The sequence below is a fragment of the Bactrocera oleae genome, chromosome 3 (genome assembly GCF_042242935.1).
Source record: "Bactrocera oleae isolate idBacOlea1 chromosome 3, idBacOlea1, whole genome shotgun sequence".
In the NCBI taxonomy this organism is placed as follows: Eukaryota; Metazoa; Arthropoda; class Insecta; order Diptera; family Tephritidae; genus Bactrocera; species Bactrocera oleae.
Window position 1 is genome coordinate 89,876,165 of NC_091537.1, and position 23,682 is coordinate 89,899,846.

General features: G+C 33.5%; 1 protein-coding gene and 1 long non-coding RNA gene across 3 annotated transcripts in view; one reads left to right on the forward strand and one right to left on the reverse strand.

Annotated features, from left to right (window-relative positions):
- Positions 1–1,116: 1,116 nt before the first annotated feature.
- The window catches only part of LOC106615756 (non-lysosomal glucosylceramidase), a 40,597-nt gene continuing 18,031 nt past the window's right edge, over positions 1,117–23,682 (reverse strand). The window contains exons 2-11 of one of the 2 annotated variants that reach the window (XM_036359953.2): positions 21,225–21,494; positions 11,736–12,253; positions 10,967–11,222; positions 10,775–10,897; positions 9,723–9,837; positions 9,291–9,660; positions 8,156–8,363; positions 7,830–8,070; positions 7,533–7,742; positions 1,117–4,198 (exon numbers count right to left, since the gene is read on the reverse strand). In XM_036359953.2, the coding sequence (XP_036215846.1) occupies positions 4,007–4,198; positions 7,533–7,742; positions 7,830–8,070; positions 8,156–8,363; positions 9,291–9,660; positions 9,723–9,837; positions 10,775–10,897; positions 10,967–11,222; positions 11,736–12,253; positions 21,225–21,494 (2,503 nt within the window). In that variant the 3' untranslated portion in view covers positions 1,117–4,006. Of the gene's footprint in view, positions 4,199–7,532; positions 7,743–7,829; positions 8,071–8,155; positions 8,364–9,290; positions 9,661–9,722; positions 9,838–10,774; positions 10,898–10,966; positions 11,223–11,735; positions 12,302–21,224; positions 21,495–23,682 lie in introns of both variants that reach the window. The other variant, XM_014232091.3, reaches the window with a different exon arrangement.
- Positions 10,738–11,514, forward strand: LOC118680399 (uncharacterized). Its single transcript, XR_004975930.2, has 2 exons — positions 10,738–10,889; positions 10,959–11,514. It is a non-coding gene; the product is annotated as an uncharacterized lncRNA (long non-coding RNA).

Here is a 23,682-nt window from a genome sequence, read left to right on the forward strand (position 1 = left end):
CCGAACAAATTGTTCAGATCGGACGACTATAGCATATAGCTGCCATACAAACAGAACGATAAAAATCAAGTTCTTGTATGGAAAACTATTTTATTTGAAAAGATATCGTCACTAAATTTCGCATAGGTTATTGTCCAAAGAGGCGCTACAATTTTCGAACAAATTGTTCAGATCGGACGACTAAAGCATATAGCTGCCATACAAACTGAATCATCAAAATCAAGTTCCTGTATGGAAAACTATTTTATTTGACAAGACATCGCCATTAGTTCTTTTAAGATCGTTAATAAGATATTTCGCACATAAAAGCTTGTTCATATGGCTTGTGGGATAATTTTATTCAAAAATATGTATTTGTATTTCTTATATATTTATTTTATAGTTTAACATATTTTTTGTTTAAGCTTTTCAAATTTCATTCGTTTGATACCTATTATATAATTCAGGATTTTTGGCTATATACATGCATGTAACATACATGTATTTGTAGAAGTGTCTGAAAGCCTTGCTTACTCTAAGTAATAATCAGCATCTGTTCTGCTCGTTCGAAACGTGCGGTCGCATGCACAAAAATCTGTTGAAATATTAATTTCCATTGTTACTACCCTGCAAAAAATGCAATCCATTAATGCATCATATGCTGTTCACTGAGTCTCTAGACAACAAAAACAACAAGATTTGGTAACGATTTTTCATCCTTTCCTTGCTCACTCGAAGTGTTTGCGCAAATATTAATGACAAAAGCAAACACACAAACACAAACAAAGCACTCCGCCAGTCAACCAACACTCGACACTCTGGCTGGAATGAGTTTTTTGTCAGATCCGAAGATTAATATTAATAATGAGCGAGAGGTGTGGTATTTAATGCAAAATAATTCCTAGTCGTTAAATGCGTTTTTACCTGTCGAAGCAAGTGCAGAGATGCGTTTTATTGTTAGCTTTGTATTTGTGTATTACAGATGCATAAATAACGGTGCAGTAGCATGTTTATGTACTTACATATCTAAATATAAAATTTGAGCGGTTACTAAAAATTTTGATTTCATTTTAACTCTTCATTCAACCACCTCGAATTTCTTTATTGAAATTTTATTTAAAATAAAAAATACATAAATTTCAATAATTTTCTATTTTTTATTTTTATTTAACATTAGAATATGCAATTTGGTTAATACATCGATTAATACACAAATAACTGTTTTGTTACAATTTGTCAAAAATAGTTCATATTTCATATAGTGTATATTTCATTGTGGCGTTTTAAATAAAGGCAACACAGTATATACATATATAATTTCTCTTCTTCCCGCTTATGTGCAATATCAGTATATATAGATATATAGTAGATTTTCAGAAATACTTTTCACTTTTAGCAAAATATTATACTTTTTGTGCCTTGCTTTGCTCTCAAGCTGAAAATAATATATAAAATTATTTATACTAGTTTTTATTTATGTATAAAATAGTATTTTTAAACGAAATAATAACTAATTAATCATTTGTGGCAGAAACAATTGAGAAGCCAGGAACTAATATTTGTGTTTGCGTTTTATATTTTTTTAAAATTTTTTTTAAATATGGACTTAAAAAATTGACTTTAAAACTATATCTGTTATTCAGTTATTAAAAACTATAGCGCCATTGTGGTCACATTATTTTTTATAGTAAATTATTTCTAAAAAGTTAATGAATATTGTAGGACAGAAATTTTATTAAATTTACTTTAAATAAAAATAATAAGGTAGGACAGCACTTTTATTAAAATTTATTTTTTTACTAAAATTTTTTTTTTAGAAAATTAAAATTATTGTTGTTTTAGAAAACTAAAATTATTTTATTTTAGATAATTAAATTATTTTATTTTAGGTAATTAAAATTATATGTAGTGTATATTTTTTAGATTAATTTAAATTTTTTTTTGAGAATTAAAATTAATTTTGTTTGTTTAGAAAATTATTTTTTTTTTTTAGAAAATTAAATTTAAAATTAAATCTACTATATATTTTTAAATATTAACGGCTCATTTAAAATAAATAAATTAAAAACGTTGTCTATAAAAAGGGTTGTAAATAATGCATTAAAAAATTATTGAATTAACATTCGTAAAAATTTTTTTTATTTTGTAATTCAGAAAATCTCAATTAAAAATAATTTATAATTTCAAATTGCTAATTCCAACCACCGGATTGAAAAAAATGTTAATCTCAAGTTTATAAGTGAAAATAATAAAAAATTGCATACTTCGTGTTTTACCATTTTGAATTTTTTAATTTTTAATCAAAAATGGAAAATAAAATTTTTTACTAACAATTTTTTAATTTAAAAATTTACAACCCTGCTTATAAATAAAAAATTATTGTTCGAATTTCGAATATTATTGAAATTAGAAATAGTTTTAGAATGCTTTTGCAATATTTTTATCCACAATTAACGAAAAAATATAGATTTTGAACATGCATTTTTTGAATTTAATAAAATTTTTTATGTTTTCTGATAACTAACAAACGGACAACAAATTTTAACAAACCTTTGCAAAACCACATCTTTTCGCTTTGTCTAAAATTTTCATTTTCCAAAACTTATAACTGACAGTTCTAAAAAACGGGCTGAAAATATCGAATCGCCTTAAAAAAATTTTTTTTTGGCAAATTTTATTATTATTATTCAATATCGATTATAGCAATTTAACAGGTTCTTCATTTTTGTAGTATGATTTATCTTTTGCTTTAAAATAGACCGCAACTTAGTTGATTAGCTCTTAGTGTCTCTAAATGTCTCTTTTCATGCCTCTGCACTTCCAGCGAGCATTCTCTTCAATTCTACGAACAGCAAAATCACTACGGCCAGTTCAGAAAATATGTCTAACATTGGCTATTTTTAGTGTGTCAGCTAACTCGACCAATTTCATTTTTCGATCATCCAAAATCATTTTCTGATGTATTCGAGGTGACTGGCTCTTTTGGTCGTCTGCTGTATTCATTGTATTTCGAGATTATTAAGTCTATACGGAATTTGATAAACAATGTTAGCGTAGCCGATCGCAGCGGCTGGACAACACTCATTGTTGTGATACATTTTAGTATTAGCATATTTTTTTTTAATCAAAACTAATATTTCGTTACTTCGCCAGTGCATTTTATTATCTCTCTTAAAAACGACTCGATATTTTTCAGCCTGTCTATTACATAAAAGTTTTTTTTTTAAACAAATTACAATAATATACATTTATTTTTGCTCAAAGTGGTAAATAAAACAATTTCCATAATTAATTACGCCGCTTTGCTCTCCTCTTCTGAATTTTGTGACATTGACAACACATGCATACACACATATTGCATATGCAATGCAGACAAATATTGACGCAAAAAATCGTAAGCTCATTTTCAACAAATGCAAAAATTTTCACAATTTGCTTCATCTTCGTTTATCGGCGCATTTTGTACTTTCGCATCGCAAATGAAACTGGCACCATTTGTTATTTTCAAATATTTGTATATAAATATCAAGCCTTGTGCTCGTTGTTTTTACATTAAAAATAAAAAGTTTCTTTTGTCTCACCAACACTTCCCTTTATAATTTTTGGTACTTTAAGCGTGTCTTAGCCAATGCTATTAATAAATACAGTTTGTGTTCTCTTTCTAATAAATAAAAAAAATTGTGTCAAAAATGTATGCTCTCACTTCTATGAAAACATCTTATATTAAGCTTAACAACTTGTACTTTTCCTTCATAGCTAAATTTCATTAATTAATTAATTATTAATTGAAATTTCTGCGGCAAAACTTTAATTTTCTTGCGCACTCAATGCAACGTCTTGCAGAGAGTATTATAATATGGTATACTATATATGTATATATGTATAACTGTTCTTCACATATAAATACATACATATTTTCAAATTAAAAAAGCAGAGAGTTTGCTACATGTAGCGAGAGTATAAAAAAATACAGTTAAATATTTGCTTCATCTGCGCTTGCATTACTGTAAATCTTTCGTCAATTTGCTTAATCACGCAGCGCTTTTCGTCGCTCCCAGGCAACTTGCATGGACCAAATGCTTAGCGGTCGCATATAACCGATCGAACGGTAATGCTTTTCGGTGTATAATGCCTCGGGCGTCTCGAAATTCATGCCTATACGCTCACTGAGTGTCTTATAGAGGCCGCCAGCAGTTTGGAAGCCCTCCTCAAACATGCCCTGTAAATGAGAAGAGTATAAGAATAAGTTTGGTTTAGAAAAATATAAAGTAATTTGATAAAGCATATTTAGGGTTTCAATTCAAAAACTTAAGCAGATTTCTGCACATACATATTTTTGAAACAACTTTTTTGCTATAAATTTGAAGGTTAGAATATAAAATTTTTTTTTTTTAAATTTTTAATTTTTTGTTAACACAGTTCAGCTTGCGATTTTTTTATAAAAATTAATTTAATGAAAATTAAATTTTTATTTTTCAAACTCGGAATTAAAAAGTGATAAAATATAAATCCTTTGAGTGTTGAATTTTGAAAATGATTGCTCTAAGCAAGCTCGAGTTCAAAATAGTAGTACATGAAGTACGCAAACGCAATTCAAAAACAATTATTTCTTTATTTTAAATTTTATAATCTTGAGCAAAATATTTTTTAAATTTATCAAAAATGGGTTTAAAAAGATTTTCCTAATTTTTAAAATTAATTTTAATCGAAAAGATTTATTTTTTATTTTACAATACGGTAATTAGGATTAAAAAATATTTTTAATTAAGATTTTCTCGAGTTAAAAAAAAACAATGAATGTAAACGTTAGTTCACATATTTTGTTGCATTATTTGCAACCCTGCACATAGTACTTATAACCTAATGCTATTTCTAGGCATATTTCATACTCTCATTAAACTGTTGAGCTAAATTTCTGGCTGAGACACAAAAAATGTTGTTGTTATGGGTATCAAACGAGTCACTTTTGCAAGCTTTTACAAGAAATATTTTGTGTCTGTTAAGCAGCACAAATGAATTAAATACGTAATTTTTTTTTTTTAGTTCTAAAATTATAACCAAATACCGCTATCAATTAAAATAAGCGTATTAAATTTTATTTTTTATTATTACTGTTATTTTATTTTCATACCTAATATTTATTGCTTATAACATTTGAGTTTCAGCCATATTTGCATGTCGCACACAAAAATAGATATAAAACTTCAAAATTCCGAAAAATGAGTTTTCATGTTTATTCTTGATTTTACCAAAAGTATATAACTTTACTATAATTTTTTTTGGTAATTAATTCAAAAACAAAATATTTGTGGATTTTCAAACATTTTTTTAAGTGATCATTTAATTTGATTTGATTTCTACATTTATGAATTAATTCTTGACCGACCGCTGTTGGAATATTTATACTCTGCATAGCGTATATTAAGTTTGCCAACTAGAAGGAAACTTCGGAGACCCTATAAAATATAATATATTAGCACGAAGTGCGGAATCGTTTTAGCCATGTCCGTCTGTTTGTATATACGTATAACTGTAGCTCAGTTTTTGAGATATCGAACTGAAATTTTGCACATGACCTTTTTTCCTTAAGAAGCTGGTAATTTGTCGGATTCGCCAATATCGAACCACTATAGCATATAGCTGCCATGCAAACTGAACGGTCAAAAGCAAGTGCTTGTATGGAAAAATTATTTAATTGACATTATATCTTTATAAAATTTGGCACGAATTACTGCTCAAAGCAACGGGTACAATCTTGGAACAAATTGTTCAGATTGGACCACTATAGCATATATATCTGTCATAAAATTGATCGTTCAAAATAAAGTTCTTGTATTCAAAACTTTTGTGTTTGAAATAATATCTGCACGAAATTTGGCATGGATTATTGATCGAGGCATCGGTACAATCTACGAAGAAATTATTTAGATCAGAGATACTATAGCATATAGCTGCCATACAAACTGATTGAAAAAAATCAAGTTCATGTGTAGAATCTTGTATATTTCTGAAGGATATTATTGCCTCGATGCAACCGAAGTTATTGATCTTTCTTGTTTTTATAACTTTGTTATTTTCCGAATCGAGTCCAACCGTTTAGTTACTATACTATTTATTTGACTATTTTTCAATTCTTTCAAGCCGTTTATCTCAATTACTACCAAATTCTTCCTTTGGAAAATATGTAATTGAGGTTTAAAATTTTTCTATCAAACTATAGTGTGAAAAGTCTGTTCATATTTCAAAAACATTTAGCAACATATTTCGTAATACGAAAAGAGTGGCTCGCGCTTTTGACATTGTAGAATATCCTATAAACTTCTCTTTAGTGACATTGTTTTAATTTTATCAGCATAAAACGTTTTCAAATATTCTAGTTTTAAAAAGAGTATAGCTGAGTTGCAAACCATGTCCAGACTTTCTTTTAAATAACTCTGAAAATTCGCATTTTTCACACTTTTGAATAGTTTCCCAATTAAAATTTGTATATAATATAAACAAACACCACAACCAAATTTAAAGAAAAATTAAAACACTGTTCAATTATTTTATTTAAGAAAGTTTTTATTTAGAATATAAAATAAAATAAACGAAAGTATCGTATTAATCTATAAAAACCACAAATATTTCTGTTTTTTTTTTTTACCAAATATCAAAATATATTTATTTAAATAAACCTGTACTTTCGTGTAAATCAAGTAAAATACATGAAAACTACTCTTTTCGCATTTTTGAAGTATCGTATGCATTTTTGTGCGCGACCACTGTAGTGAGAGAGGGCCAGGTTGTTTGGCAAAATGTACACATTGAAAAAACCAACATCGCTTCTCCCCCCTTCAGATTGTCAGAAGAAACAGAACCCTTTTAGGCAATAGAAAAAGTAATGACATCCCCTCATTTACTGTTATTTTATGTCATATGCCTGACATAAATATTTTTTGTGCACAGCGTTTGACTTGTGTGTTGTTAAAGTGCTTGTGGATGCTTAAAAAATAACTTTTTTTTTTATTTTTAATTTATTTTATTGCATTTTTAAATTCATAAAATAGTAAGTTTGCTTGGGAAATTATGATTCTTCGCATTTATTTTCCTCAGTATCGATTTCTTGACTAGACCTTTTAAGTGTGGCAAGTCCTCAAATTCGATTGTTGTTGTTGTAGCAACAGAAAACATGCCTGAAATAATTTGGGGAATTCTGCCGAGTAAGTAGTCCCTAGCGGGATAAAAATCCGCTTACATCAACTCGTTTTTCGTGAAAACACCGAATATTGTTGTATTCACTCAGGGTGCTGTCTGCTCAAATGCTTATTGATTAATCTTACATAACCTAACTGTTATTGGAAAACGAGTTATAATCTCACAAACTAACCGAAACAAGTCAAAAACCGCACCAAATACCCTACTATACCTAAATGTACATAAAATACTAGTAAATGAGTAGCCCATAGTTAATTATTTTTCCATGTCACCTAAATGAGTTCTATCCCTCCTGACCTTCAGTCAATTTGCACACATACATACAAATATATAAGTATGTGTTTAGCATAACTTACCTCCTGTATCATGGTGGCGGCTAAAGCGAAAGTTACACCGGGCCACACTTCTTCACTCTGTAGGGTCGTATAGTCCACGTGTCCCGGCTTTTCTGGATCCGCATTAACAATGAAACCGTTAACAGCGCCCATATTGCCACCATTGAAACCCATAACATTGTGTTGGTAGACTTGCTTTAAGGCCTTGCGTACATTCTCCTTTGGATAAATCTGTGTCATTGAAAAAAAAGCAAGATAAACAAGAAAAGCAAGAATTATTAAGAATGGTGAGTGTAAGTTCAATATTGTTAAGCGCACCTCGTAATCGAAACCGCATGTTTTCAGATACCAATGTCCACACAGCTGATCGGCCATTACTGTGTCCTTGTGATGCATATCGAAACGATAATAGCTGCCATTCCATAGTTTCTCCTCCAAAGAGTGCTTGCCACGCTCTAAAATGTCCTGATAGCGCAAGCAGTCGTTCGGCTGATCCAACAGCGTGGCCATTACGGACATAGTTTGCAAGGCCGCCAGCCACAAGCCAGCGCAATAAGCGCTTTAAAGAACAACGGTATGTTAAATAATATGTAAATTTATAGAAAATTGTTAAAATAAAAATAGATGTAAGATTTGTTAATTACCTGGGTCCATCCATAACCCAGGTGTCGTATGTTTGATCGGGCATTTTCGTATTCTCAATTAATCCATCATTGTCTTTGTCATATTCGATGGTGCGCTCCATGATCGCTTTGGATGCGGGATACATTGCCTTCAAGTAAGCCATGGCGTCCATTAGATAGACTTTACCGTTAGTTTCATTGATGTATAAAGAAGCCGATTTGCGATTTTCTGTGAATGGAAAGAATATTTAGTGATAAAACCTACGGAATTAGATATCAATACGTGTATATTATATTCGACGCAAAAAGGTGAAAGACTGAGGAAAATATTATTAAAAAAATATAAATAAAAATTATTAAACAATATTATATAAAATAAAAAACAGCAAATTTTTTTTAAATATAAAAAAATATGCAAATTAAAAAAAAGTATGTAAATTAAAACAATTAAAAAAAAAACATTTTTAAAAATATATTTCCAAAAAATATTTAAAAATAATTAATAAAAAAAATTGATATTAAAAATGTCAAAAATATTTCACTCACGCTACTTCTTATCCTGCATTTTAATTGTAAAAAAAAGAATTTTTCCCAAAATTAATAAAAATGATTTAAAAAAAATGAATAAAAAAATAATTCCAAAAAATTAATAAAAATATATTTAAAAATAAGAATTGAAAATAAATATAAAAAATGTCAAAAATATTTAAATATTTCACTCACGCTACTTCCCATCCTGCATTTTAAATTTAAAAAAAATTATAAAAAATAAAAAAAAAATTAAAAATAGATATATAAATGTCAAAAATATTTAAATATTTCAATCACGCTACTTCTCATCCTGCTTTTTAAATGTAAAATAATATGCAAATTAAAAAAATTAAAATATGTAAATTAAAATAAAAAAATAAATAATAATATTTAAAAAAAAATTAATAAAAATAAATTTAAAAAAAATATAAATTTAAAAAAAATTTAAAATAAATATAAAAATGTCAAAAATATTTGAATATTTCCCTCACGCTACTTGTCATCCTGCATTTTAAATGTAAAAAAATATGCAAAATAAAAAAATTAATAAAAATAATTTCAAAAAAATAAAAATATATTTAAAATAAATATAAAAATGTAAAAAATATTTGAATATTTCACTCACGCTGCTTCTCATCCGCCGAGTTCTTACGCTTATTATCTTGCGTATACATTTCATATAAACTGTCCTTATCGATAAACTCAATCGAACTGAATTTACTCGCATTATCCGCTTGCGCCTGCGCTAACTCATTCAACACATAATAGTCCCGATAGACTTGCAGCACGAATTTCGTATTCAAATCCTTCCAATGATTCACATCGTGTATATTGTAGCAATTGATGAGCGTGAATGGCTCCTCATCGGGATCGCCGAGATCATGTGGCACACAATTCTTAATGTGACGCGGCAGCACCTTACCATCGTAAAGCATTTTACGCGTATCGGGCAAATCCACATCAATGGCATCTCGTATGTCATACTGTAGACTAACCTGGGAAACGTAAAGTAGACGCTATAAAGCAGAAGAAAGCAAAAATGAAACTTAAAACTCACCTGCAGATTGGGCCAGAGGTGCGCGAGCGCCGGTGAGGCATAGAAATGTACGTCGTAGGTATTGTACATGCGATACTCGTGACCCTCCAAGTAACCAAAGCGACCGTAAGCTAATCTACAAAGGTTAAAAACAAATAAATTAGAATTGATAATATAAAAGTTATTTTATATCATAAAAATTATTTTATATTATAAAAATTAATTATAATATATTTTATATTATATTATATACATATATTATTTGGCAACAAATAAAAAATATGCAAAATGGATATTAAAAAAATAAATGAAAAATAATTTAAAAGCAAAATTTAATAAAAATAAAATAATTTAAAATTAAGGAAAGAAAAAATTGAAATTAAAAATTACGAAAAAAATAAAATAATTTAAAAATATACATATTTTAAAAAATTAATATTTATATGTATTGATAAAAATAAAAAATAAATACATTATACACTTTCAATGAATTTTATAAAAAAATTAAAACTATAAATTAGAATGAAAAAAAATATATATTTATTTGAAAGTATAAATTAATATAAATAAAATAAATTAAAATAAAGAAAAAAATAAAACTTTGAACGAAAGAAAATAAGTTAAAAATAAACTTAAAAACTTGTATATGAATTAAAAAAAAAATATACATACATATATAATCACTAACTATTCTGAATTTCATAAAAAAAAAAAAAAATAAATAAATAAGAATTGATAACAAAAAACAAAAAAATTAAGTTCATTAAAAGTATAACTGAATACATGGGTAAAATTACAAAATTAGGAAAAATAAGTTAAAAAATACTTAAAATTATAAAATTTTCTGCATATCACAAAAAAAAAAAAAAAAATTTAACCAAGTTAACAAAAGTATATATTTTTTAAGAGTATAATTAATAAATGCAGTGAAACACAATCAATAGAAAATCGTAGAATCGCTTCGTATAAAAATTGTCACATCAAATTATAATTTAATCTTTTGTCTAAAAATTTCAACTAAAATGCTAAACTATTTTTAATATTTATAAATTCCAAAAATTTCTTCTACCAACCTGGGATCATCATAGTTCAACTCCTTGCCAAACGAGGAATTACAAGTCAACCAAATTGTGCCGCCATCCGAAATGAAGTAGAGCTGATTGAAGATCGCGCTCTTATACCAATCGGGTAGGCCACTAAATTGCATTTTGTTTTTTGTTTATATTAAGAATATTTATAAATTTTTGTAATTTTTAGCAACTCACTCATCGTTGAGTATGGGACGCTGCCAGGCATCAATCAATTTCTCCCAACTGCCATAGTGCTTCAATGCATACTCGCATATCCTTGGACCAGCCTCACCGGACGCATCGAAATATTTGGTGTAGTAACGTGTATAAGATTTGAGTTTCTTCGGGAAATGTATATGTGGCATATCCCAGGCTAATACGAATTCTAAATCATGACTACAATTTGGTTTGACAGCAACCTGTGCGCATAAAGCGACACCGAGATCCTTAGCTGGCGTGGTGTGAAGTGGAAAAATATAAACTTTTACTTAATGTTTGAAATATTTAAAATACGCATAGTTGGCTTAGAACAGTTAGTTGTAATATATTAATAAGTGTTGTTATGCGCCTAAAAATATGTTAAATAGCTTTTAAGAATACGACTTCAGCGATTGTGGTTTAGTAAGCAATATGAAAATGATTTAAAATTTAACGAATGTGGTTTATTGTGAAATATATTCAATGTTATAGGGTTGCCATTAATTTTTTGATAAACTTTCATTAAAGTCTACTGTCAACTTTAACAGCTTGTTAATATCTTCAATTTTGCTTGCTGTAGAAACAAATATAGACTCCCAAGAACTTGAAATTTATTGTCTAGCATTCCTTTAGGCTCAACATTTAAAGCTCTCCCTATACTAAATTATAAAATTATTTGAAAAATCTATTCAAAAATCTCTTAAAGAAGTATTCTTATCTTTTCTCGCTCATCTCTTAAACATTACTTTTACAATAGTATACTCACTTTTCAACACTTCATCGCAATGCTTCTCACTCAACTGTCCGTTCTCCTTCAGCTCGGACCATAGTTGCTCTCCCGTGCCGTACGGATCGAACTGCGTGCAGCGTGTAATACTGATTTCGGGCAAAACACGACAACCCAAATTGTAGGTGCATGGCATGCCAGCGATTTTCTGTCGTATGCCGACACCCTTCACATTGCCCTCTGTGATGAGTGTCGCCTCAGCGCCGCCCTCGGCGTCCTGCTTCTTCGTACCAGTGCCATTCTTAAAAGTGAACGTTATGGAGACTTTACGCTCCTCCGCGCAAACATTCTCCACAGACCACACGAAGACGGCGCAAGGTAGGCATGAGTCTTTGTAGTCGTGCGGTATGACGGGCGAAATTTGACGACAAATCAGTCGCACGCCGTACGCAGTCAGATCATAGTCGGTCCAGGCGCGCGGATACAAACCCGTATATGAGCATTTCGAGTCGTCGATATTCGAGTGCCAGGCATTTAGGGGCTGCTTGGAGCGACTGCTGCAATTGGGCATATTACATTGAGAGTTGGCGCTGCTGTCAGTGGGACTGCACGTGTGCATCGATCGGAACGTTTTGTGGATGGGAGCGGAGAGGATTGGGGATATTTCATTTGACGACGCGTTGATCGGTTGGTGAATGATAGTTTTGCATGGTGTAGAAATGAGCGGTGAAGAGATGAATGTTGAAATGTGTTGATGATTTTGATGGTTGCATGAAATACATTTTGAACATTTTTATATGATAAATAATAACAAATATTTGATAAAATAAAACATTTTATAAAAAATGTTAAAAATATTTAAAAACAAATAAAAATATTTTATAAGTAAAAAAAAAATTTGGTAAAAAAAAAAAAAAGAAATTTTAATAAAAAAATTATAAAAAATGTATTTGATAAACAAAAACAAATATTTGTTAAAATAAAAATAAAAATATTTGATAAAAATAAAATTAAAATATTTGATAAAAATAAAATTAAAATATTTGATAAAAATAAAATAATTAAAAAATAAAAAAAATATTTGGTAAAAACAAATATAAAAAAAATATAATAAAAAAATATTTGATAAATAAAAACAAATATTTGTTAAAAAAAAATAAAAATATTTGATAAAAATAAAATAAAAATATTTGATAAAAATAAAATAATTAAAAAATAAAAAAAAATATAAAAAAAATTTAATAAAAAATAAAATAAAAATATTTAATAAAGAAAAAAAAAATTTTTGGTAAAAAAATAAAAACAAATATAGGTTAAAAAAAAAATAAAAATATTTGATAAAAAAGTAAAATTATATATAAAATTAAGCACAAAATTTATTATTTTGGAAATATCCATTTCCGGCGATTTTTCAGTTTCAATATATAACATTTGTGTTGTTGGTGATGGTGGCGGCATGGTGTTCCGTTGAACAGACAATATTTCAGAGTTCGTATAGCAGGTGTTTTTACATAGAAATATCAATTTTTAATTGCATGTTTTTTTTGTTTTTGTTTTTTGCATAAAATAGAAAAGAGAAAAAATTTTGGAATACAATAAAATGAAAGCAAATAAGAATAAATTTGCAAATTATATTTATAATGCTGTTCCAATTTTTATGCTAATATCTTTCTCTTTTAGTACAAGTACATAGCTTACATAACAAAAACAACACAACAAACACAGGCAAACAATAAGAAATAATTGGTATTAAAGAAAAAAAATCAATATATGGTATACAAACATACATAAAATATTAAATGTCTGGGACTAGTGCGCTTTGTTGTAAGCTGTTTTTTGCTATTTAAATTTTTAAGTACAATAACAGTAATTTGAAAATATTTATTTTTAACATGTACTGCATTTTTTTTTAACATTTGGCATTTTTATTGGCTCAGGAGCATTTTTTGAAGGCGATATAAAGATTTTTATTAAAGCAAGTGAAAATGATTTAAAAATTTTGTTTGTGCCTGTCCGGGTCAAATTTGATCATATGGTAATATATTTATAACACAGCTGAAATGCCCGCTGTGAGAAGCTCATAGTAACATAGACTTATTGTCACTGACTCTCGACATATATGTTAGAACCTGTTAAGGATGTGAGTCTTAATACATATTATCGTGGAAAGCGTGTTATGAGAAGCGTTTTAGAATAAAACTTATACGATGTTTTCATGTTACCGACAGAAAGTTAAGTAGAAACAATTAAAAAACAGAAAATCAAGATGGTCATGTGGTAATCAAAAACTCAACGCAACCGGCTATGACGACCCATAGAGTGTTCAATTCCCACAACAGCCGGTTCTGCGATACCGGAATTGACCCGGATTTTATCCGGCCAAGGGCTGTTATTTCGACGATCTAACCCTGTTTGGATCGGTAAGTTTTAGATTAAGTTTGTCGTCACTGGAGCAACGCCTAGCAGCAGGGTTGCTCCGTATCCTCCTGACCCGTGCTGGCATCGAGTCCAACCCGGGCCCCGAGGTATTCTACTGCTGCGTATGCGCAAAAAGGCTCCATCCAAATTCCACCTCGGTTAGGTGCAATACATGCAATGGATGGAGCCATCTTAAGACCTGCTCGGGCCTTAAGACACACAGGGAGTGGACCACGAGTTACGTGGCCCCATGCTGTCAACGCAATAATGCGACATTTGCCTCAACGGCCGTGCAACCTGCACCATGTTCGCGCACTGCGCTGCCACTCCAGTCGAGTGGCCAAAATAGGACCTCCACGGTCCTTAGGAGCTCACAAAGACAGCACAACTCCCAATCTGACCAACCTCCCCCCCCCCCACCTTCATCCAGCTCCAATCCCCGTGCGAGAACCACACAGCAACTCCTGGTTCCTCGCACAGTCTGTTCCGTGTGTCAGACCATAATACGCCGGAATGTCACATCAGTCAAGTGCAATTCTTGTACTGGCTGGTGTCACTTTCTGTCGTGTTCTGGCCTGCGCACCACACGAGAGTGGAGCGCGTTGTATGTTGCCCCATGCTGTGGGAGTCTGCCCCCGCAATCACAAACAGTGGCGTCGCCAACCAACACCATAGTGCGACAACCGCCCATGCGGATAGCACAGCTGCAACAACCACCACCTACACGCACCCCACTCACCCCTAGGATCACGACTGGACACCCGCGACAAACGCGACTCTTACAATTCAACTGCAACGGACTCCAGAGCAAGATCGAGGAGATAGTTGCATTTATGAGCCGGGAGCGCGTAACGATAGCTGCGGTCCAAGAAACCAAGTTAAACAGCCGCTCAGATCTTCTGAGTTGTGCAGGTTTCAACGTTTTACGTAAGGATCGCGAGCGAGATAATGGTGGAGGCCTAGCCTTCATATTGCACAACACCGTGCAATATCGTCTAATCGATGTTGACATCGACCGCAGGGACACTACCCTAGAATGTCAGGGAATAGCTGTCCGGTCAGGCGATGTCGAGCTCGAAATATTTAATATATACATCCCCCCAGTTACATGTTGCCCAACAGGATATCACCCGAATATAGATGCGCTACTTCGTGGTGAAAACCGTCTGGTGCTAGGCGACTTTAACGCGCATCACGATCTTTGGCATTCCTGCCTGTCAAACGATCGTAGGGGGATGGAGCTGGCGGAACAGATAGACGATTCGACATTCTGCACAATGAATGACGAAGCCCCCACCAGAATTATGGGCACCTGTAATAGCTCGCCAGATATTACCATCGCTAGCGGTGGTCTGATAAATAGTATAACCTGGCGACCTATGCTAACTCTTGCATCAGACCATCTGCCCATAATTATCTCGATCGAGAAACCTCCTGACTTTATTTCTGTGGATAACCGCACCTATGTTAACTTTAACAAAGCTAACTGGGTCGGCTTCACAGAATTTACTGAGAGCACCTTCAACGCACTATCCATTCCTACGGACGTCATCGTTGGCGAGCGTCAATTCCGCAAGGTGATCGCTGCTGCTACAGCTCGCTTCATACCGGCTGGAAGAATAGCGGAACTCCGCCCTAATTTCCCAGCCGAAGCAGCTGTATTAGCAAATGAGCGCGACACCTTACGCCATGCCGATCCCTGTGATCCCCGAATAAGGGATCTCAATTTGGAGATTCGGCACATGGTAAACCATCATAAGCGGACAAAATGGATAGAGCACCTGAAGTCCTGCAACCTCTCCACCGGTGTGAGTAAGCTTTGGACTACTGTCAAGGCCCTGTCAAATCCGAGGAAACATGACGATCGGGTTGAAATCCAATTCGATGGCCATGCCTCCTCGGACCCGAAGAAGTGCGCGAGCTACTTTAGCCGGCAGTTTATACTGCACCCTTCGACCGACAAGGCCAAACGATGTGTTACCCGACGGTTGCGCAAAATGCCAAAAGACTGCGCACCACTTACTTTCACCGATGAGGAGGTTCAGAATGTCATCAAAAAGGCGAAATCATCCAAATCCATCGGCCCTGACGGAATAAACATGCTGATGTTAAAACATCTAGGCCCAACGGGAGTAAACTACCTCACCAAGGTCCTCAACCTGTCGATATCCACTCTTCAAATACCCGATGTGTGGAAAGTCGGAAGAGTGGTCCCACTACTGAAACCTGGGAAACCCGCCAACAAAGGGGAGTCTTATCGCCCGATAACTCTCCTTTCCCCAGTAGTGAAGACACTTGAGGCCTTGTTACTCCCGTCATTCACCCACCACCTGAGCCTAGCAGACCATCAGCATGGTTTCCGTAAAGTGCACAGTACCACCACAGCACTTAGCGTCATAAACGCCCAGATAGTTCATGGCCTGAACCAGAAGCCACCCTGCGAGAGGACGATCCTCGTAGCGTTGGACTTGTCAAAAGCTTTTGACACAGTCAATCACGCAACGCTACTTGAGGACCTGGAACAATCAACGCTCCCTCCAGGGTTGAAGCGGTGGACCATGAACTACCTGAGCGGTCGACACTCATCCGTACTATTTCGAGGTCAAAACTCCAAACTCAGAAAAATTAAACAGGGGGTTCCGCAGGGCGGTGTCCTCTCCCCGCTACTGTTTAATTTCTACATTTCGAAACTCCCCCAGCCACCAGCGGGAATTTCAATGACCTCGTACGCAGATGACTGTACGATATTGACGTCGGGCAATGGAATCGATGGCATGTGTTCAAAAGTAAACGGCTACCTCTCCGATCTTTCTCGCTTCTTTTCTGCAAGGAACTTAACACTCTCCCCCACTAAATCCACAGCGACCATCTTCACCAATTGGACGAAGGAGTACAGACTGGACCTGAACATTTCAGTCGATGGCACAAAAATCCCGACAGTAAATAACCCTAAAATTTTAGGCGTCACTTTGGACAGTCTGTGCTCTTTCACTCCTCACACGACCGCGATAACTGCCAAAGTACAGAGCCGCAACAAAATCCTCAAGTCGCTTGCCGGCAGCTCATGGGGAAAGGACAAAGAAACGTTGTTGGCAACATACAAGGCAATCGGCCGGCCGGTCCTCAATTATGCAGCCGCAATATGGTCGCCTGGATGTAGTGACACGCAGAATAAGAAGCTCCAGACTTGTCAGAACACTGCACTCCGGACTATCACGGGGTGCCTCTTGATGTCCCCAATCGAACACCTACACAGTGAGGCCCGTATGCTTCCGGTTAAGGAACATAATGAGCTCCTCTCCAAGCAGTTTCTGCTGGGATGTTTTCGCAGAAACCACCCCTGCAGACGCCTGCTTGCAGCGGAGCAGCCTCCTAGGAACATCAAGAGGTCCTTCCTTGACTACGTCGACGACATCAGACAGCACGTCGACCAGACTTCGGACGCAACTAACTTCAGACAAGCACTGACCGCCATTCACAGTGGAGCCATTAACACCTTCACCGACTCCCTTTCAGTGAATGGCGTAATACGAGTCAAACCACCACCCATTGCAGACACAGAGCTCGAGTTGCCTCGCGAATCTAGAGTGACCCTCGCGCAACTTCGTTCTGGATACTGTAGCAGGTTAAACTCCTACCTATCCAGAATAGACCCCGACATACTAAACACATGTCCTGCATGCAATGAGTCTCCGCATGACACTAACCACCTCTTTGCATGCCCTACAAACCCCACTCATCTAACACCCCTTTCCCTATGGTCCGACCCCGTCGAAACAGCTCGTTTCCTGGGCCTTCCGTTAGATGACCTCGACGACAACGAATCTAGAATTTATCACCCAAACGGGGATTAGATAATCGTTATAACAACAACAACAACAACAACCCATAGAGTGTTACCCATATTTTAGTTGATAGCTTCCCTACTTTATTTAGTTTTTAGCGTTAAATGTATGTATGCTTACATATATACCATAAGTATATATACTATATATAAGTATACTATATATAAGTATATATACTTATATACTTATGGTATATATGTTATTTCATCAACTGCAGTATTATTTGCTCGATTGCATTACAAGACTTCAAAGTGTTAATTGAATGGCCAAGTTTTGATAGCTGTAAGGTGAGCCAACATATTGCAACGGTTTATGTATATACATATATGTGGATAGGCGTAGTTCCATTAGTGGAAATGCTGTAAAATTTCGCTAGTGCTTGCTTGCAGTGCGAACTTTTAATTGTCTTGACTGGGCGTGCTACCTATGCTATGTATGCGAGCAACTTTTATATATTGTAGTATGGCACATATGTATATACACATATCTAACGTTTGGAAAATTTGTGATTAAAACCCTAAACAGGGCATACATATGGAGTTTTGCTTTGAAGTTTGTAAATGATCAGCGTGACGAGATGAGTTGTTTAAGCTATGTCCGTTTGCATATACACAAGTTAGTGCCTTTGGTTTTGAGATCCCGATCTGAAATTTTGCACATGCTTCTCACTTGTCGAAACCGCCGATATTGCTATAGGATATAGTTGTCATACAAACTAACCGATCAAAATCCAGTCTTTGTATGAAAAACATTTTTATTGGATATGCAGCTACCAAATATTGCTGTAGCAGTACTTTCCTTGCTTTTTATTGCAATTTTCAGTTTCGGATATTATAAAAATTCATGGAAAAAGTCGCAGAACATCATGATAAATAAACCCGTGCAAAACTTATCACAGCCGTCTTCTTACAGAGCCTTTCCAAAATATTCGAAAAAGTGTTGCTACAAATTTCAAAGATATCTTCTTTCATCCAAGAAATAATATAATTCCAACGCACCAGTTCGGGTTTCGGGCAAAACATGGCGCTGTAGAGCAATAATAGAATTACTAACGAAATCAGAAAAGCATTCGAGGTCAGAGACTATTGTTCAGCAATATGTCTTAATGTACGGCTTTTTATATAACATTAAAAAAAATTCATTTCCGAATTTATAAAATATTGGAGTCTTATTTAAAAAAAGGAAATATAGGTACTGTTAAATTAGCTAATTTCATATCTGATCAACGACCGATAAGAACTGGTTTACCTTAAGACAGTGTGCTAGGCCCAACTCTATACATATATCTTATATACAGCAGATGTTCTAACATATTTATAATAATGTATTGACATCCATTTTTGCGGATCAGAGCGGCAAGGGTACTAGAGGAGCAGTTAGCTATAGTCGAAGAATGGCTAGACAATTGCAGCAAATTTAAACTTTAAATAAAAATACAAAACTTAGCCTTGACAACATAGTTCTGCTATACAATACAATAATACAAAAGTTCCAGTCAAAAATCTTTAGAGCGATAACAGGTTCACAATGATACGTTCGAAATGAAAACATTCACAAAGATTTTGGTATTCCAATGATAAAGAAAGAAGAAGGAAATTCGAACCTAAACCTCGGGAACATCCACATACATTAGCTAATGCCTAGCTACAATATTGTAATCAAACTTCAATTGTATGACAGCTATATGATAAAGTGATATGTTCTGAACTATTTCTTCGGATAATACATGGTTGCCTCAGGAAACAACTCATGCCAAATTTCGTGAAGATATTATGTCAAATAAAAAAAAGTTTCCCATATAAGCACTTAGTTTCGATTATTCAGTTCGTATGGCAGCTATATGCTATAGTGGTCCGATATCAGCCGTTCCGACAAATTAGCAGCTTCTGAGTGATGAAAGGATAGATGCAAAATTTCAGATCGATAGCTAAAAACTGAGGAACTAGTTTGTAAAGAAATTCAGCAGGGAAATTATTAGCCTATACTCAGGCAAAACTTTAGCTAAGTCATACACCCAAAAAGTCAATATCAAAACAAACGTTTAAAATTGCTGTAATTATTTGAAATAAATGGAAGCTAGCTATATGCTATAACTAAAAAAAAATGTTTTAAAAATAACATATTGAACATTAATTATACAGTTATCAAAAAATTTAAGACAAGCACTGTACTTTTTAGTCAAAAAATTTAAATCATTACAGCGAATCCCAAATATTTTTACTGACAACATAATGAAGTTATTATTACAACAAAACGATATGATTTATACCACACTCTAAATTTTTAAGGGCTTTCACGATTACACTACAGACAGTCAACAGAAATTAAATTTTTAAGAATTTAAATGAAAATGTTAGGAAAAATTTAGCCAAAAAATAATAAAAATAGTAGCTTGAAGTGACACTTAGTCTATATTTTTACTTAACTATTATATACACAAATGTATATGTATGTATGTATATAAGGATAGTGATGTGTGGCGTCTAGCTTTATTTGTGCCTTTGAGTTTAGGTCACACGCTACAACAGATTAATTTTTTTTTCAAGGTTAAATTGAAATTAACGATTGAGTGGCGTGAATGGTATAATAACAACCAACAAATAAAAACAATACATTGTGAACAGGAATATATAAACTGCTCCTTGAGCTTAAAAGAAAATTATGTGATTTTTACAACGTCACAACATTTTGATAATCCAAAAAGTGTACCTAAAACGTGATGAGTTCGATTCGAAACAAATACGCGATAGAAAAGTTGAACTTTGAGGAGTGTGTGGAATATGCAACGTGACGATAAGGATGTCAAGTCACGAACAAATGTATACAAACAATCTAAACAAACTTATATACATAAAAGAAGTAAAGAAGTACATAATTACATAACGGACATGAATGGCGAATGGTGACAAATCGTGACAGGAAATGTGGGTGAACAAAAAAAAGTGTGATAACATGTGCGAATAGCTTAATGGATTTTTATTTCAAATACCTAGATACATATGGCTTGAACAAGTGAGTAAATAGCAAATGTGTGAATATGTCAGTCGCATTACAGCAGAAATTGAGGACAGATCGCTTTTGCTTACTTCCAATAATAATACTGTACAAATGATTACATATAAATACACACTATCATGTTCGTTTTGGGGAAGCTCACCAAGGTTAGTGGAGTTAGGGATACAGGCGATTTAGTTACATCACATGCATTTTTTAATTTATTGTAATAACATTTGATTAAGAGCAAGTATTTTAGCTTGACACTTACCTGAGTTTCGAGAGCAAGCTCTGAAATATCGTGCAATTTTTGGCGTCTTTGATTGTCACTATAAATTGATTCGCCTGCACCACATTGTACTCATACATGCCGGGACGCATCTGAAAGCGACAAAATTCGCCGGCAAAGCCACGCCCTATGGTACCGCCGCCAATGCCGCCCAAGGGCACACCATAAATTTGTTTACCGTTCTCCATGTAATAGTAGTCCATGTAGCAACGACGATTCTCGCGCGACACCTTCCAATAGTAGGCGGAATATCTGTGGAGGAGTATCGTAAGGAGAAAGAAAGAGTGGTAAGTTTTTTTTTTAATTTTTTATTCTACAGGTTTCTGTGATTAATAATTTACTAATTCATAAGCGAAAATTAAATTTATTATAAGGTTTTTGGTCCAAGCTAAATTTTAAGTATTCGTTTGAATAACTTGAAAATTTAAAAAAATAAAATAAAATACATCTATTTTGCTAAAAAATAGTTTTTTACTTTGAATGTAGCCTAGTAGTTCAATATATTTATATGAGATGAAGCGAGGCCGTTCGCACGACAGTCGGGTATACATAAACGAAGGGTACTCAGATTTTAATTTGGACAAGGACTGTCAAAGCGACAGCGTTCTTCGATGATGTCCGGGAAAAGTTTTCTATCATTACAAAAACAGCACATAAGAGAGGTCATTGCTGCCTACGAAAGAAAGGTTTTTTGGACACTAATGCTGTCGATAGATTGATTTATTTTATCGCGAGGAATCACTGGCTAGACCTTGCATGCATATATTCCAGCTTCCACATTTCTAGCATAAGTCTCTTGGCCCCTGCACCGGAAGGTTCGATATTTGCTGCCAGATTGTGATTCTTAAAATTTTCCTATGCGAAAGTCTTGACTTAAATTTTCTAGGCTAACTAGTCATAAATACGGTCTGCAAAAGTATTGACTTTCAGATTTATTTCTAAAATTAAAGCCAAATTAATTACTCGATGGCTTTTTGGCAATTAAGGCAATCTGTGTGGGTAAAAAGAACACACCATAAAAAAATCAATTAAAAAAGGAGTCCACAATTTAGCCATACTATACACTGACAGCAGCTCCATGGCAACAGCCGCTATATTTTTATGATATACACAACGTTATATAATACATACATATGTACATAAATATACAAAGGCTCCATCAGCGCGCACAAACGTTTTTTATTCGCTATCTTGCACACGTGCGGGCATGATAATGAGGCAAGTGGTGAAAATGTAGCGAAAGCGCGTACCAGCGTGTGGTCACAAAGTGACTTGCCATTGAAAGATGATGTCATAAATGCAGTTAAAAATAAATTATGAGCAATGCAGAGCCAAACGCACACAAAGTTGCCTAAAGGATTACGTTCTCAGAAAGGAAAAGATTAAAATGTAGCCAATTGCACGAAACAGATTTACGAGGGGGCACAGTGAAAGTGATTTAATGATTTAAATTCTGGTTTCTGAAAATTTTAATACATACAAACATACACTTTCACGTATATTCTCACACACATACACAAAGCGCCTTTCAAGGTCAGCGTATAAACACTTTGCCTACGTCTAGGCGTCGTACACCGGCACCGTCAAGTGCAATGTCATGCCTCGACCCCTTAACGGTCACCGGGAAAGCTCGCACTGTGCAGATTTCCTTCTTACTTTATACACACTTGTGACATTACAAATGCACGCCTGTGTATGACATAATTTAAATAAAACATTGCAAAGGCGAGGAGGTCATAGAAGTGCTCACGTGCGGGAGGAATACAAATGTATAGTTGCTCGTATGAATGTGTGTTTTTGTTGTTGGTTTACATTGTTGACACATTTACGTTTGAGCGAACGTATGGTAATGATGGACATAGCGGTACTTAATTCAAGTGATGAAGTCATTCACAACATGCCCGCATTTCTGCGTGCTGTCATGGCGTATAAGTAACCTTTTGGTCGTGAATATTTTATAACTATTTTATCAACTTAGTAACGGAAAGTGTCAATAACATTTTTGAAATATTTATTTGAGCTTTGGAAATGCTTTGGATTTCTTAAATACAAGTTAAGAAGAACCACCTTTTTTCTACTTTACTTTAATCAGGAATAATTTTTATTAAAAAATTTTGATAAAAAAGTTTAATTTAAGTTGGTGGTATCTAACTTTGCTGCATCTTATGCAGAAAGCTACGCTAATTTATTATTAGTAGTTATTTTTGTTTAGAAAATTACCTTTACCTCATAAAAATGTGTCCTTGCACCGAAAATGGATAAAATCGGGACAAAACTTCGCTTAACTTCCATTTACGTAATATAAGTTTTTCATACATATATCTCATTTAAGTGAATTAGGCCTATTTTAATACAAATATCTCGGATATGAAGTAAAATAAATAAAAAAAAACTGTGTCTACAACCTATAATATTGGTTAAAAAGATACCAACTTTATTG